Genomic DNA, 17,287 nt, shown 5'->3' on the forward strand with positions numbered 1-17,287 from the left:
GATCCTTGTGGTCCCTTCCAACCCTGACTGATACTATGATACCATGATAAGCAAAAACCAAAAGCAAACCCAAAACCCTCAAACAAACAAACACAAACCAATCAAACTATGTGGATACAGAAGATTTTCATGCAAGAGGGTAAAACAGCAGCTGGTACCCCACCATATTGCTTAACTTATAGGCCCACCTAAACAATTCTTTTCTTCATTTGTAATGTGACAGTTCTGGAGATAACTTAGAGTACAAAATCATTCAAAACCATGCTTTACACAGAGGCACATAAAAAAAAAAATAGCAGACAACAAGTGTTTCATCTTCCCTGCACCATCTCAGGTGGCAGTTTATGGCCAGAGAAGTGCTGGCACGTTAGCAAACACTGAATCAAAATGACTTTTCCTGAAGTCTTGCTCTTATTCTGACAAATAAGACAGCAAATGTACTATTTGTAAATAAAGGAAGTACTTGTAAGATGTTGTATTGAAGATGAAAACCACAGAAATTTACATCTGTGTTGCCTCCCAAGCCACAAAAAACAACCAACCAAACAGCAAGTGAGGAACTGTTGAGTGATGTACAGTAGTATGTATGAAAAAGTCTGTCCACCCAAGAGTCACAAGTGCTGCTGTAATGATGTTTACTTCCCACGAGAAGTGCTGTCTCCTCTCTGTCCATGATTTCCTCTTCATATTCCTGTGTTTTCACTAACATTCAACAAAGCTATCAAAGCCTGGCTGCCTACCACTGTTGCTTGCCTCTTGAATGAGGTATGACATTTTTTTGGCCTTAATGGTGCATTTTAAACAGGTGGAATTTTTTTCCTGCTTCAGTTTGCCCACAGCACAGAACCACAGCCTTCAGCATCTGTACTCATCAACATTACAATGTACTCCATTTCTTTATACTCAATCGCTGCCATAAGCTGCTATACTAACGTGGAATACGAAATCATCACCATGAGAATACAACTTCTGCCAAGATGCAGGGGACATTCCAGTTTAAGCTTTACCTCATGCCTTTACATCACCTTATTTAGCTTTCACCAAAAAAAAACCAGAGAGTCTTGTGGGTTTGGAGTTTACATTTTGCCTTTACATAAAATGTGCACGTGGGGTTTCAGTTAAAGAATTCGTCATGTGCTTGGTGCTTTTGTGAAAGCCAGATGTTTTCCACTGAACATTTAAACCCTTTTCATAGTTTCATAGTTTCATAGTTTCATTCAGGGTTGGAAGGGACCACAAGGATCATCTAGTTCCAACCCCCCTGCCATGGGCAGGGACACCCCACACTAGATCAGCCTGGCCAGAGCCTCAGCCAGCCTGGGATTAAACACCTCCAGGGACGGGGTCTCAACCACCTCCCTGGACAACCCATTCCAGGGTTTCACCACTCTCATGGGGAAGAACCTCCTCCTCACATCCAGCCTGAATCTCCCCACCTCCAGCTTCATTCCATTCCCCCTAGTCCTCTGAGGATTCAGTTAGTTATACAGAGCATTCAGTTACTTTTGGTAAATTTACTTGTAGAGAACACAGACCAAATCTCCACATATGAAAATTAAATAACCTTCTTAGCTCACAGAAAACAGGTGTAAGGCTGAAAAACAGGAGAACATCCCACTGCAGTCAATACAAGGAGATATCCCTCTATCTCACAAGACACTCAAATCAGACAGGCATTTGCCTATGTGTGACAGAAACTTCAAGTCATTTGACTGCAAAGAGGCTGCCAGGTCATCCGTTTTCTGAAACAAACCCAAGAAGCAAAGCAAACCCAAACAAAGCCTATCCCCTGAAAACAAAACCAACAGGGAAAAAAACAACCAAAAACACAAAAAAAAAGGGAGGGAAAAAAAAAAAAGGCTAGCTGAGGCAACTGCCTGAAATAATGTCCTCCTCCCTAAAAAGACCCTAAGAGCTCCCAGCAGGAAGAATATTGATTGGCAAGGGTATAGCCTATTTCATGTCTTGTGGATAAAAAGATGCCTTGGTGCCGTTCTCCTCCACTTTGTCCTCCCTTCAAATTCACTGGCTTAGTGAGGTTCCACTGATCCCACTGTGCTCAGACCCTGAATCCCCCAAGAGTCACTTTGGATCCCTACCCCACCAGGGCATGAACAAGGCAAAAGTGGGCATAACTTTGTCTGGTTAGCAGGTTGAAATGGCTCTGCATAGGGTCTGCCAAGTGACAGAGCCAAGGTGTTGCTTAACAGAGGCACTGGATCATGCTCTTTCTAATTCAGCTGAAGCTGCTCTTCATTTTGTAGTGCCATTATCCCTACACAAATAATGTAACTTACTGGGTTTTGACATTTTAGATGCCATAAGGTAAGTTCTGCCACATTCAGATGCCACTTTGCAATGCACAAACCTCCCAACAAACCCCAGGGAAAAATCTACAAGCCCTGTGAGGATGCCCTTAACTTATGGGTATAAGGTACCTACCTACCCATCCTATTTGATTCCCTGTATTAAGGCACTTAAGTCACCTTCTTGGTGTCTTTTGTAAGCCCATTAAAAACAAGAAGGGAAAAAAAAGTAGGTAAGAACTACAATAAAGAATATCTATCAGGAAGGAAGGGGCACTGCAAAGCACTCCAAAAGAACTTGCAGATACAAAACCACTGGAGATTACACAGAGGTAAATAAAGCTTTCAGGGAAAATAAAAAGAACACAAGATTGATTTCAAACTCTTTGGACAAACTGAATGATGGCTACAAGATGTTAGCAATAAGGTCATAAAGCACTTAAAGAAACCCTCTTTCAAAACACATTGCATCATCAGCATGTTGCCGGGAATCACCACACTGCTTACTCATTACACATCAACTCCTTCCCTTTCAGTGTACCTTGTTCTTAAAGAAATGTATCATCAAGGAGCATGGCTTTTTCTGCCTGAAACACAAACCTCTCAATATTTCCACAGCTGCATTTTAACTCCTTCCCTCCTCCCCCTATGAAGGGCCCCACAACCTTCCTCCCAGTAAAAGCGCTCTGAACGTCAATCTACTTCAGCTGGGACTTCAGTGATTCCTGCCACTGTGTGTGTTTCCCCTTTTTCAGTTCCAAGAAAAGGGAGTGGGAGGTAAAAGTCTCCTGAAGTGCAGCACTTCAGCCTGCTACAGAAAGTTATTACAGTAGATTGAACCTTTGCTCTGCAAATGTCACATTGCAGAGATTCAATTTTAGCAGAGAAGCTAGGCCAGAAGATCAGATACCAGCTCCTAAAACAAGGCTGCCGAAAGACGTTTCATACCTCTTTTATCCACACAGTACTGCTTCCTCACCACACACAGACAACACTAGCATCAAGTCAACCATTCTATTAAGGCCATCAACTCACCCATTTGGCACACAACTATCCAGCTTCTTTGCTCTGGCAATTTTCTGCTGGTTTAGTGAGCTGAAGCAGCTTACAGAGGGCTACAGTGATTCCACAAAGTACAGTGGGAAAAGACAGTCATGAGTGGTAAAGAGAGGCTTCCCTTCTTCTTTTGACAGCAACAAGTATTACTGACCTCACCTTATCTCACAAAAATCAGCAAAAGGAAATAAACCTCCTTCCAGCCTAGCACTGGATCTCAAATAGAATGGGATAGAATGGGATAGAATGGGATAGAATGGGATAGACCAGACCAGGTTTGAGATCATCGAGTCCAACCTATCATCCAACACCATCTAATCAACCAAACCATGGCACCAAGCACCCCATCCAGTAGCAGCACCAGGATACCAGGCAGTAAGGAAACAAGTGGTGGAGGCATTCAGGAAGGCACAAGGGGCCAGCCAGCCTTCTTCAGTCAAGAGTCACCTCCTATAATTTTGCCATCACTCCTTGCTAGCAGAGTTCCAATTACACACCCAAGTACTGCTGTATCAAGTGCATATTAGATCTCCGATTAGCTCTTTGTTTCCATGCTCTCAAGCTTTCTTTCCTTCAGATACTTCTGAACTTCCCTGCAACATCACTGAGACTTCTTGTTTAGCATAATGACTAAAAACTGAACTGCATAGAAGCCACCCTAGAAAACAATTAAACAAACACAATGAATGCTGACAATTGAGGAAGCTCCTGAGTTCACACTGCCAATGCAATCTCAATTCCTTTCTTTACAGAGAGTGTGACATAATCATCAGCTAGAGAGTCTGTTTTGCTGACTTGAGACCACTGCCCTGTGGAGCTCAAAGGACTAGTGTTCAGGAATGACCATAGAATCAGGGAATAAGATTCTTCTTTCCAGGCCTTCCACTGAATGACCTCAACACTGCCTGATCAGGCTCTTAAGACATCGATTCCAGTTTACCAAGGAGGCTTTTATCCTGGAAACGTGTCCAAACAGCTCCCCACAACAACGTGTACAGCTTCCAACCTAGCTACCTTGTACAAAAACAGCACAGCTCCATTAGTATGGTGCTCCATCAGCACCAGTAGCTTGCTGTTCAGCAAGATTAATCAGCCTGGGCAGAGCACCACACTAATGTGATTATATTGCTTCTAGTACCCGAGGTAGCTCATTCATCGTTTCTGCATCGTTTTCTATTTCTTTCCTCAGAAATGAAGAGTTCAGTTTTTGCTCTTTCTTAATACCTAAATAATTAAATCCTTTTCTTTTTTTTTTCATTTTTTCCCCAGAGAGGAATTAAACTTGGAAAAGGTTCAACATTTTATTTCCCTAATTGAAACACATCATATCTCCTGCCTCCATAGCCTGTCCCGCTATTGCCATCCTTTTCTAATTGCTTCTTTTCTTCATATCAAGCTGCCACCTTTTCCAAACTCCACTTGCAAGCCTTCCCTGGATATAAGAAGCAATGTTCAGCTACAATCACCAGTGACAAGATCATTTTAGTGGACAGAGTCATCACTGCTTTTCACTCTCCCTTTCTAACAGACAGGGGAACAGATATCACAAGTACTTGCTCAAAAGAGGGGTCACTTCTCAAATCACTAAGAGCAGGAATACAAACCACGACCTTCTCATTCAGAGTTTGGGGCTACTATGAGGACACTGAAACAAAGGACAGTGTGAGGTGTATGAGGTACCCAGACCCTATCCCAGTCCATGAAGACATCAGCGAACATCGGTGTAACTGCCTGAAGAACTTGGGTTCTGACAAAAAGAAGCGTTCTGGTATGCCCAGCTATGGGCAGCTATGCCTCTTTGCTTATGCCTTCCTGAAGCATATGGCATGAGGAAGACATGTAGGTAAAAGTAGGCAGCATTAGGTCAGTCAGTAAAAACTCAGCTGTTACAAGCTGACAGTGGTTTTGCAAGAGGAAGAGCTGGGCAAATCCTTGCTGCCAGCAGTATTGCCAGATTCAGTTTAAGTCTGCCTGGACCTCATCACTGGAAGAGAAACCAAGGAATACTGCAGCCCCCTTTAGTTGGTCTTTGGTCCACATCCCTTACAGGCACACCTATACACAGCTCCTGTAGCTGTGACACAGTGGGACAGTTACCACATGGACCTTGAGAGCAGCCTCATGTTCTGATGGAGCAGAAGGCAATGACAGCAAGATCTCCGCTTCTCCATGCTTCTATAAGTCTTTACTCTCTCAACAAGCTCCTGGCACTTATTTTTCTAGTCAGCTCACACTGTATTACTTTTGACTCTAAAAAAAGGTTCAAGAATCTTTATATTCCCACTTTTCAAAGTTTCCTTAAAAGTGAATGCCATTGAAAAAATGGTTAACATTTCCATAATAAAACTGTGAAGAAATGCTATAAAGTCCCAGCATTTCATTGGTTTATGACCACAAACCATATAGTGCTGGCTAGACTGCTAAATGTTTCAGCTTGAAATTTGCAACATTAAATGAATGGAACATCTCTAAGCTCTCTCCCTTCACAGCTTTATGTCAACATGTTGAGGAGAGAGAGCTTTTTCAGAACAGAACTGAAGGGACAAACAGCTTTGTTTTTTTGACATTCTTTTCCCTTAAAGCAGCCTGCTTCCTTCTGTCAAAAATACCCACAGGCAGAGTTTTGAATTTTGAGGTCTAGGTATGTGGCCTACATCATACAACACAGATGCAAATTCCAAGCTCAAAAGAGTATGAATGTAGAAAGGTTCTTCGTGAAGAACCTCTAGCATGCAACCACCGGGTACAAGGAGAGGAGCTCCAAGAGATCAGTGAAGTTTCTGTGCATGCACAGCGCGGTACAAAAGTGCATACTACAAAAAGGTGCAATTAAAGACTGTTTCTAAAGATAGTATAGATTAGAATTCCAGCTTTACAGTAAGGTAGCAATATGAAAAAGTAAGCAAGAGCTTGCAAAGACAGAGGGAAAAGCAACATAAAGCCCAAACAATGTGAAGCAAATTAACACAGAAAAGGAAACACTGGTTTACAGTCAATGTCAAAAAATAGAAGCATTCTTTAAGAAAGAAAAACCAACCCTGTCATGGTGCTGCAACAATGCAAGAGCAATTAACTAAACACACTAAGGTCTCACGCTGAATTGGGAGGAAAGGAAACTGAAAGAAATAACACATAGTAGTTTGGAATTATACTGAGACATGAAAGAGAAATAAAGACCTGGAAACTAAGTGCAGTCCCTCTTTCATGTCCTCTGCTTACACAGCCAAAAATCTGGGAGGCTTTGGTGGGGGGAGCGGGTTGAGGGGGATTACTGTTGTGTTGGGGGCTCCTATGCAGACATGAGGGGGAAAAAAAAGACTGATAGAATGGAAAGGGGAGAAGAAAAATTGAAGATACTGAGATATGTGTGTATGTACACACACACATATATACAAACACAGAAATACATGGGCACAAACACACGTGTATCCCTATGTAAGAAAAGATAGCTTGTACCAGTTGGCACAGAGCAGAACCAGCAAAAACAACTGTGCATTTAAGTTTCCCTGTGTGTTCATGTTTTCCCTTCTCCCTCCTGCTTATTTACTTGTTGCAGTCTTCTATACTGCACAGTCGTGTACATCAGGTCTGGAGCCTCATTACTTCTAAATACTTCTACGTGGCAATTCAAAATAACTGGATAAAGGTTTTGCTGGTATTTCTAATCACTCTGTATTCCTCAGCAGGGCTGTGTGACTGAAATAGTAGACAGCAGAGCCTCTGCAAACTTAAAGATGTGGTCTGTACCATGCGCTCCTGAGAGTTTCTCCCTTCAAAACACTTCTGCAGTGGTGTTGACTGCTTATGACTACTGCACACTTTGCTAATACAGTTAAACCGAGGCAAGGACTCCAGAGCACAGAACAGCACTTGAGATTTGTGAGGGCTTATTATCTGCCGCTCTGTGTGATGTCAGGGCTCACTTTTCAGACCTCTCTGTACAAACACACAATAAATCAGTCCAAATAAGGCTAATTATGTTTCACAAACAGATAAATACTCGGTAGTTACAGTCTCACTCCTATCTCTTTTCCATTGTCACAGAACATGAAACACACTCTACTAATTAATTCATAAACCCTAATCTCTGCAGGCAGCTGAAATTGTCAATTCAATAAATAAAACAACCAGTAATGGAGGGAAGCCGAACGGTATTATCAAGGAAATTCTTCTGTCAGAGGACCCTGCCAAGCTCTGCTCATGACAGTCTCACATATGCCCAGTTTGGAGAATTTTTGTAAGGAAGGACTTGCAGACAGCCCCTGGACCAACCAAGCAGCACAAGGGAACCAGACAGTTGAGGGAATTTGTCAGAACACACCCTGCTTAGATGCTGTGCGGGTGGAAGCTACATTGACTGCATTTTGCCAGTTATCCTCAACTCTTGATGCAGCCGGTAGCACCCAACTGCACGAACTCGAGATCGATCGGACATCTCCGAAGCGCTGCACCAACGCTCGCACCCCGCACTGGAAACGCACCTGCTCGGCCAGCGTATAGCGCAAGCTAGTCCCTCGCTGCCAGCACCATGGGGAGCCCCCTGCTCCCCGCCGGCTCCGCACCCGGGCTGCTCACTGCTCAGAGACAATGTCCGAGCCCGGGATGCTCCCCCGGGTGCGCAGGCGGCTCGTGTCGTGATGGGGCTCCGGGGCATCGATTTTCCTTGCCGCTGGCCCGCAGCTGTCGCCCGGTCTCTGGCTCCCTCTGAGCTGCCTCGCAGCTCGCCGGAGCTTTGATTCCTCTCCAGGTGTCAATGCAACAGCTAGGGGAGCTCGGTCACGCTGAGGCGCGATAGGCAGGCGCAGCCGGCAGTGCCGGTCGCTCCGCGGCCGAGCAACAGCAGCGGAAGCACCGACAGCTGCCAGGGTGCAAGCCCGGGGCGACGACACCGACCTGCGCGGCCGCTGGCGAAGAAGGGAAGCCGTCGATATCCACAAAGACACCCTCCGGCAGAGGGGAGGAGGCAGGAGGGCTCGGAGCTCTCCCCGCTATCCCGCCACCAGCCCCGATGGCGACCTGTTGCCCAGCACGGGGGTGTCGAGGCGCATCTTGCGGAGAGACACCGGCCACTGCCACTCACCTCTTTGATTTTGGCCCTCTTCTGCCGGACGGCGGGGTCGGCGGGCTCCTGCCCCACGGCTCCGACGGGCTGGCGGAAGAGGCGCTGGGGCAAGCCGGGGGCCCCTGCCTCGTTCCTGCCGCGGGCGTCCTGCAGAAGTTTCTCCTTGTCCTGCCGGATGTCCCTGCGGATCTCTTCGGGCTGCTTCTGCAGAGTCTCCTTGGCCTCCCGCAAAGCCCGTTCGTGGTCCGCACGGATCCGCTCCAGGCTGCCCGCCCCGCCCGCTGCCGCTGCCGCCGCCGCCGCCGCTCCTGCCGCCGGGCCACCCCCGGGTTGCGGAGGGGCGCGGGGCTGCCCGCCGGGCGGCGGCGGCGGCTGCAGGGCAGCCGAGTGGAAGAAGACGCCGCTGAGGAGCTTAGAGGAGTCGGGCAGGAAGAAGATGGCCCCAAAGCAGAGGGTGATGAAGGCGCTGAACACCAGCAGCAGCACGAACTTCTCCGTCAACCGGAACGCACCAGGGCCCGCCGCCTTCCTGCCGCCGCCGCCCGCGCTGCCGCTCGCGGGGCCGCCCAGAGCCCCCGGCCCCGCCGCGCTACCGAAGAGCGGCAGCAGGCTGGCGGCGGGCATGGCCCCCGCGCCGCTTCAGCTGAGCTCAGCGCAGCGCGCCCCGCTGCCGCCGAGCAGAGATCGGACCGGACCGCACCGCACTGGACGGCTTTGCTCCGCCGCCCCACTCCCCGCCTCGTCTGGGATGGGCTGCAGAAAGTTTCCCCGAGCGGATGCAGCAACTTTTCTTCTCTCCACCGGCAGCGCTCAGCGTCTGCGGGGCGGGCGCTGTCAGCTCCAGTCCATGCTGCCGGGCCGCCGCCGCGGGTGTCGCTTCCCGCTCCGCCCGCGCGGAACTGCCGGGCAGCCGGGGGCGGGGCGGGCCGGGGCGGGCCAGGGCCGTCGGCGGCCCAATGGTGGGGGAGGCGGGGCGCGGGCGGGGCGGGCCGCGGGTGCCGCCGAGCTGCCGCCCTCCCGTGCTGCCAGTGCCCCGTGGATCCCGCGGTTCCACGCCGGAGCGGGGCTTTCCCAGGCGCTGGCGGCGAGCGCGGCGCTGCGGTGGGCACAGACCAGTCCGAGGCAGCGGCTGCGGCCGCGTCGTCCCTGCGGGCCGCAGCAGCGGCAGCGGCGGCGGCAGCGGCCCGAGACGGGCTGGCGCGCACCCGCGCATCCACGTGCACATACACACAAGTGAGCGCGCGCATGGGCGCGCGCGGCGACACCAGGGAGGGCGGGAGGGGCGTGCCCTCGCGGCGGTGCACGCGCACGGGCAGGCGCGCACAAGGAGCCCGGCGCGCGCGTACCTGTGCCGCGCTGCCCGGCATCCCCTGGGTACCCTGGGGATCACACAGCCGCTGCTACAGCTTCATTCTGGCCGGAAAAGGCCCTTCGGAACCCCGAGCCCAGCCCTTCTGGAACCCTGCTCTGGTGCCCGCAGCCGCAGGCTGAGGAACCCAACTGCTCTGTGGTTCCGTTCTTTTTCTCCGCAGGTGAGAGGAGCATCTTCCTCAAGGAGCCTGCCTGTGGGGCTGTGAGAATTCGACTGTTCGTCCACGCTGGCGCAAATGAAACACCAGCGTGAGTGCTCGGGCACGAAGAGATGTGGTGGTTGTGATAGCTGATGGAACGGCTGCATCGCGCTCCCCATGCCTCCTGCCAGACGGAAAGTTTCCAAAAAAGCCTAAGATCCCGGCTGGTTTTGATGGTGGTGTTGCAAAGCAATGCAATGAACGGCGGGGGCGATGAGAAGCGGGGAAACACTAAAACTCTCGGCCACTTTAAGTGGAAAAGGGAACCCAGCCAACGCCCAAAGGTTTATCTCCGACTCCTTAGGAACAGACTCGCAGCATACCCAGGCAGTCACAGCCGGTCAGCACCGCAAACAAAGCGTTTCATCCGAAATGCGAACAACAGAATTAGGAAGAGACCCATGAGATAAGCTGTTCCCAGAAGTTAGAATGCTGAGGTTGGTTTGTTCGGGTACCAGTGAGACTTTCTTTCGCAAGGAAAAAAAAACTAATCAACGGTAGAGGGAAGTGTGTGCTTCAGACAAGGGCAGGCAGAAGGCATTGCACAAGCTGTAGAGATGCGATTGTCAAAACGGGCTTGGCATGGACCTAATTCTGCTCCCAGTGGGATTAGAGGGAGTTTTACCATCGACTTAATAGGAATAAAGTGAGGCTGCTGCCCAGTACTTTTCTAAATCCCATTCTTTAGAAGTTAGAATATGTAATAGATTAATTAAAACCAGGTTTAGAGAGCACAGTTACACAGAAATGTTGGACCAAGTCCTGCAAAACTCCCATAAGTGCACGGGCAAATGCTTCTGTGAAATTTCAGTATGATGTGTGAAACTGAAGGATGAGGGCCCCAATTTTGCATTCTGTGAGATCAGTGATTTCCTTTGGCTTTTACTCTGTTTTTCTTTCTTCCTTTTATTTTATTTTTCCTTTTCTTCCCCCCAACCCTGGGTGGCAGTTCCCCACATTTAGATATGAAACCCTGCCTTAAACTAAACAATAAGCTCTCGGATTTTGCCACGCGTTTCCCAGAAATGTGCAACACAGCCTGATAGCTGTGTGCCAAGATGTTAAGGATTGAATAATCCAGGCTGCTTGGAAAAGAAGATAAGGATCTATGCTGGTTTATTTTTTTTTTCATTTTTTTTTATTTTTTAAAGCAACATTTGAAGTAGCAAGCACAGAGTTTAGCTCTTGAAAGACAGCTGACTGCTGAAAAACTTCCTAAATGGTGAAATGCTGCTCTCATCTTCAGCGAGCACATTCTGCTGCGCTTGCTGGGTATGTGGGTGTGTAATATTTTTCAGAGACTGCCCTTAAAACTCATCACTACTTATGTGATGCTACTTGTGTGCATCAGGAACAGTGTGGCCAGCAGGAGCAGGGAGGTCGTTCTGCCCCTGTACTCAGCACTGGTTAGGCTACACCTTGAGTACTGTGTCTGGTTCTGGGCCCCCTCAGTTCGGGAAAGATGTTGAGTTGATGGAATGTGTCCAGAGAAGGGCAACAAAGCTGGGGAGGGGTTTGGAGCACAAGCCCCGTGAGAGAAGGAGAGGCTGAGGGATCTGGGGTTGCTTAGCCTGCAGAAAAGGAGGCTCAGAGATCTTATTGCTGTCTACAGCTCCCTGAAGGGAGGTTGTAGCCAGGTGGGGGTTGGTCTCTTCTCCCAGGCAACCAGCACCAGAACAAGAGGACACAGTCTCAAGCTGTGCCAGGGGAGGTTTAGGCTGGATGTTAGGAAGAAATTCTTCACAGAAAGAGAGACTGGTCATTAGAATGGGCTGCCCAGGGAGGTGGTGGAGTCACCATCGCTGGAGGTGTTTAGGAAGAGACTGGATGAGGCACTTGGTGACACGGTTTAGTTGATTAGATGGTGTTGGGTGATAGGTTGGACTAGATGATCTCAAAGGTCTTTTCTAACCTGGTTAATTCTATTCTATTCTAATTTATTGCTGGAAGAAGTGCTGCCCTTAAGTATTCTGAAGGAGTTCCTTAGGTTGTTTCTACAGCACTTCAAAAATGGCTGCAAAGGTTGAAAACACCATCACATGGGGTTCTGCTCCTGTGTCTCATAAAATGAAGCCCATTGAACTTCACCAGCCTCCTGCCGTCCTTTGCTCCCCATCCTAAGTGCTAGAAGTTAAATGTGAATCCACAGCAGGGGCTTCACCACCATTTTCATCACTGTCTTTGGGACAATCTGCTTATTTTCTGTGCACAAGGGAAGCTATGGCCAGTATTTCCTATACAAAGACAAACTGTTAAATTCTCTTGTCTCTGTGATGAGATATCATTCCAAAGACAATGATAATCTAGGCCCTAAAATGGAACTCATCCTCTGAACAGGATGCTAAATCTTCTATGCAGAGTATTCCTATTTATTAGGACCTAATGTTAGAAAAACAAAGCCACATGGTCAGCAGGACTGTTGATGCATGTAAAGTTGCTGGGGTACAGAGCTGTGCACAAGAAGAGGGCGATGGAGATCAAAAGGGGAAGTTTTACACAGAGAGAGTGATTGCCCATTGGAATGGGCTGCCCAGGGAGGTGGTGGCGTTGCCATCGCTGGAGGTGTTCAGGAGGAGACTTGACAGGGTGCTTGGTTGCATGGGTTAGTTGGTTGGGTGGTGTTGGATGATAGGTTGGATGTGATGATCTTGAAGGTCTCTTCCAACCTGGTCTATTCTATTCTATTCTATTCTATTCTTTCTATTCTATTCTATTCTATTCTATTCTATTCTATTCTATTCTATTCTATTCTATTCTATTCTATTCTATTCTATTCTATTCTATTCTATTCTATTCTATTCTATTCTATTCCATTCCATTCCATTCCATTCCATTCCATTCCATTCCATTCCATTCCAATATTGTGCTACAAGTCTCTTGGGGTTTTGTCAACACTTTACTTTAGGCACAATGCAGACCTGTACAAGATATTACCAAAACCCAACCAAACAACCAAAAAAAACCCCAGGAAAATATAGGGAGTGTCTCAGCCGAAAACTACCTCAAATGCAAGTAGTAGAACCAAGGCTTATACATGCACAGTTTTGACTGGCTATATCTAACAGCAGTGCAGCTGTAAAGTGAAACCATGTTGATAGGTGCTTAAATAATGTCCAAAAATCCAAATCAAGCATGAAGAAATGAATCATGGTGTTTGCAATGATGCAGTGACAGCAGTGGCAAGCCCACTGAGCTAGATGACTCTTTGGGTGGTGAGGGTTTTGGTTTGGTTTGTTTGGTTTGGTTTGCTTTGCTTTTTGTTTGGTTTTGGTTTGGTTGGTCTGTTTGTTTTGGCTGGTTGGTTTGTTTAGGCTCTGGCTAATTGAGCTGCATTTTATTTCCTGCATGACATCAGCTAAGTGGGGAAAATCCAGATGTTTAAGTGGTTGTTTTGCTATCCTGGGTAAGGCTGGGTCCAGTCTCTCCTGTGGAGGGAAATGCTTGAGGTAGACCTCAGGTGGACATTAGAAGAAACTTCTTCACTGAAACAGTTCTCAAAGACTGGCACAGACTGCCCAGGGAGGTGGCCAAATCCCCATCCCTGGAGGTGTTTCAAAGATACAGAGATGTGGTGCTGAGGGACATGGTTTAGCATCAGCCTTGGTAGAGCTAGAGAAGGGCTGGACTTGATCTTAAAGGTCTTTTCCCCAAAAAATGGTTCTGTGATTCTAACTGAAATATGAGAGGTGGGTGGGAAGGAGATTTGCACAGTCAAGGGAAAAGGCTGGTTTCTGTATTAAATGTTCTGAATGAGCAAATTTGCTGCATATCAACTGAGAAAAAAAACACACCAAAAAACACAAACTTTCTGTTTGATCCCTTTTTTGTCTTCTTTTTATTTTCCTTTTCTTTCTTTTCTATTTTTAACCAGCCACACCTAGTTTGTCATGGTTCTGGCTTTAGATCTTGCCTAGTGATAGTGAATTCACCTGTATGGTCTAAAAGATACATGCAACAGATAAGGAGAGCACTAACAGCTGGCCCATTTTTAGGCACATTCAGCTGAAGCAGAGGTATTACTTTGGGGATAGCAGGTTTGTAACAGTACTACTCCCTTAAAAGGGGTTCCCAGTGTTACCTTTTGGTTAAGATTACTACATAAAATTAGGTGACAGCTTCCTTTTGAAATGCAGTCCTTTCCCCCAGCTCTTCAGAGATACTTTTACCAGGTTTGCCTTTGGGAATGTGATTCACAAACCCAAGTCAGACTTCCAGCTCTTCATAGAGTAAGAGCGTGACATAGATTTAGGGTTCCCAAGACTCACAAGCTGGATTCACAACACTCAGTGTGCTGCTTGGAGCGAGGCTTCAGCCATTTGAGGACCAGATGTGTATGAAATGCTGTCTCGTCAATTTGGGCACTTGGCTGCAGTTCTGAGTTCAGTATGTGAGGAAAGTGTGATTCACAGCTGCAAAAACTTTGCTTGGTCTTCAGTGCTTTGAGAATAAGGGACTGCCACATGCTTTGCTTTAAGAGCTCTGAAGAGAGAAGTGTTGACCACTTATTTAGGAGTCCTGTGGCTCAAGCAGTTTTGCAGTCTCAGGGCATTAAATTTATCCTGTCTTGCCTTGCAGTAATATCCTGGACAATGAGTGTGTTCCCCACTATCTTTCCTTTTGAAGCAGTGCTCTGACTCAGAGTTCAGGACTCTGAGAGCAAAGAGGAGAAAAGTTTTCCACAAACAGTGTTACTCAGCAGCTTCCTCCGCTCCCAGAGAAGCCTATAGCCTAAGAGCTAGGGCATTGATCTGAGGGATGTGAGACACCAGCTTATTTTCTTCCCAATGAGACAGATGTGGAAGATTGGTCTCTTATTTGAGGATGAAAAACAAAAGAAAGAAAATTAAACTCTGTGACAACCTTTCTCAAATGTTTCCTGTGGTTAAACACATGAGATGAATGTGGCTGATAGCCAAACTCTACTTTTACTATAGAAAGCTACTACAGAAATATACCAGTTGTATGAAGATCCCAGACCTTACTGTACTCCAACTCTTGCCTGGCATGGCCCAGATCTCTTTCCTAGCAGTGTCTTTGGAATTATCCTTCACAACTCCTTCCGTCCCCACTTGAGGAAAGGGATCATTCTTTTCTCAAAATGAAGGCTCTGTAGTGCCTGCAGCTTTCAGTGCCTGTTGGGAGAGGTTGCTCAAAGTGTCCAGCCAAGCATCCAACTGAGGGCAGAAAAGCTCTGCCCTTTCTCCCTTCACTGAGATTTCAGAAGGTGCTGGAGATGAACTGCAAGAAATGCTGCCTGAAGGAAATATTTGACTCTTGTTCTATAAACCCATGAAAGATTAAAAGCATTTTCTTTAACATCACAAGATGCCTTAGTCTAGAATTTGAAGTCTGACCATTTGCAGCATCGTGTTCAGCACTAGCATGAAGCCACCATATGAAACTATCAGACTCAACCCCAGATGGCATCTTTGAGCTCCTTGCTTTTCATCTTTATTTTATTGCTTCTGTTGTAGTGCCTTTGCAGTCCCTCAGAGCAAGCAAACAAGGCCATGGTGTTATGTGTGCAAGGGAGAGGCAGGAAAATAAGGGAAAGAAAAAGAACTACAAGCTTTTGTCCCTCTTTCCAGAACACTTGTTCCATGCCCACATTCTTGAAGAGAATTTTAGCTACTAAATGAAGAAATGGGAGTTAGTGTTTAGGGTATTTCACCATTTAAGATTCAGAAAGGCATCTCATAATTATTCTCATAGCAATCAAGGGTGAAACTCTTTTGAGAGATCCCTTGAAATTCCATCTGGACCTTCAATCTGTAAGAGATTATTCAAAGTCATGCCAGATACCTTTGTTCCCTTCCCTTGTCCCTCAGAGCTGAAGATTGTTGGTATGTTCTTTTACTTCCAGTCTCCCATTTCCATACCCACAATCCCAAGCAAAGGTAGAAGCTCACCAGATACAACATATATTTAAGTGACAAATCTTACTGAAGCCAATTTACTAGTGTGATTTCCTGTAGTCTTAATTATCTCCAATAGCAGTAAATTATCTTGTGACAACACTATGACTGTAGCAACTAGTTTCTCCTAGCAGCACTTTCCTAGCTGTCATCACATATGCAAGCTGCCTTTACAGGTATGAATGTAGTTTACCCAGATGAGATTCAATCAAGACAAGGAGGCAAAACTTTGTGAGGGCATCCTTGGAAAAGAGACACACTTTCCTTTCCAAGGGGGCAGCATTTTCCTGAACAAAGGAGAAGTGTTGTCAGAAAACAAGAGGGAGCCATTGATGTTGGGTTTTGCAATATCTTAACAGCAGTTATTTGGCAGCTGGATGATGGGAATAAGTGGACATACTGGTTGCCAAGCAGTGCTGGCTTTTCAGTGTATAGCCCCAAGGAAAAGTGGTTAGAGATTACCAACCTGATAATTCGCCTGAGGAAGAAAAGCGTATTGTAATAGATGATTGAGGGTGTCAAGAGATCTTAAAAACAGAGGACAATGAGTACTTTTAATTTGTTTCTTTACATTAGGAGTGCTTAATTTCCACAAGATTTTAATTTGACATTTAATAGCTCCTTGGCTATTAAAACCAACAACAACAACAACAAACCACCAACAACCAAAATCCAACAAAAAACAAAGCTGAAAATGTGCCTAACACTTTGTCACCCCAACCATGTGTGATGCCACATGGATTGTGTAAACTGCCCTCTTGTACCATCTGAAGTGGTGTCCTCATGCCCCTTTCTTCCCAGTGCCTGCTTCCCTAGCTAATGACTTAATTCTGCTCAACAGCATGTTTTAATAGGACAAGTGCAGACGTGGCTTGCTGACTGCACTATGATTGACTAAGGCATTACTCCAACTTTATATTCAAGTCTATTTTAAAGCTGCTTTCTCTTTCTGTAGGTCTTGCAGCAGAGGTAATGTAGGTAATTATTTTCTGAGTTAATCTTTCCTACTGAAAGTATTCCACTGTTTACTGTCATCTGGAAAAAACCTTTTGCCAGAGGTTCTGATCAGGCCACTCCCCTTTCGACGACAGAGAGTTAATCTTTTTCATTTCCATGTCTGCCATGGGTGTTCTGACTCATGTTGACATCAGCAATAATGGATCAGACGTGTCCAGCTACCACCTGACAGGCTGTGAGAATATTTTTTCCACTGAAGTTGCTGCCAGAGTGGTGGCTTTCAGCTGCAGAATGCCAGCTGGTGTGTGTACATGCAGCACACACATGTCTGCTCAGCTCTTACACGGTTGTGAACTATTTGTCTGCTCTAAATGAAATCCAGGAGATACAGCCTCAGTTCAAATCTGATCTTTTAGCCTG

At 46.6% G+C, this 17,287-nt stretch overlaps 1 protein-coding gene across 1 annotated transcript in view; it reads right to left on the reverse strand.

The window, feature by feature from the left end:
• Window positions 1-9,293, reverse strand: part of MAN1A1 (mannosidase alpha class 1A member 1) — a 142,350-nt gene extending 133,057 nt beyond the window's left edge. Inside the window, exon 1 of the mRNA XM_068162309.1 lies at window positions 8,443-9,293. Coding sequence (XP_068018410.1) covers window positions 8,443-9,048 — 606 coding nt within the window. The 5' untranslated portion in view covers window positions 9,049-9,293. The remainder of the gene's footprint in view (window positions 1-8,442) is intronic.
• Window positions 9,294-17,287: the final 7,994 nt, after the last annotated feature.

This window comes from Melanerpes formicivorus, unplaced genomic scaffold (genome assembly GCF_026170545.1).
Source record: "Melanerpes formicivorus ecotype bairdi unplaced genomic scaffold, bMelFor1.0.p_v2 SCAF_63, whole genome shotgun sequence".
In the NCBI taxonomy this organism is placed as follows: Eukaryota; Metazoa; Chordata; class Aves; order Piciformes; family Picidae; genus Melanerpes; species Melanerpes formicivorus.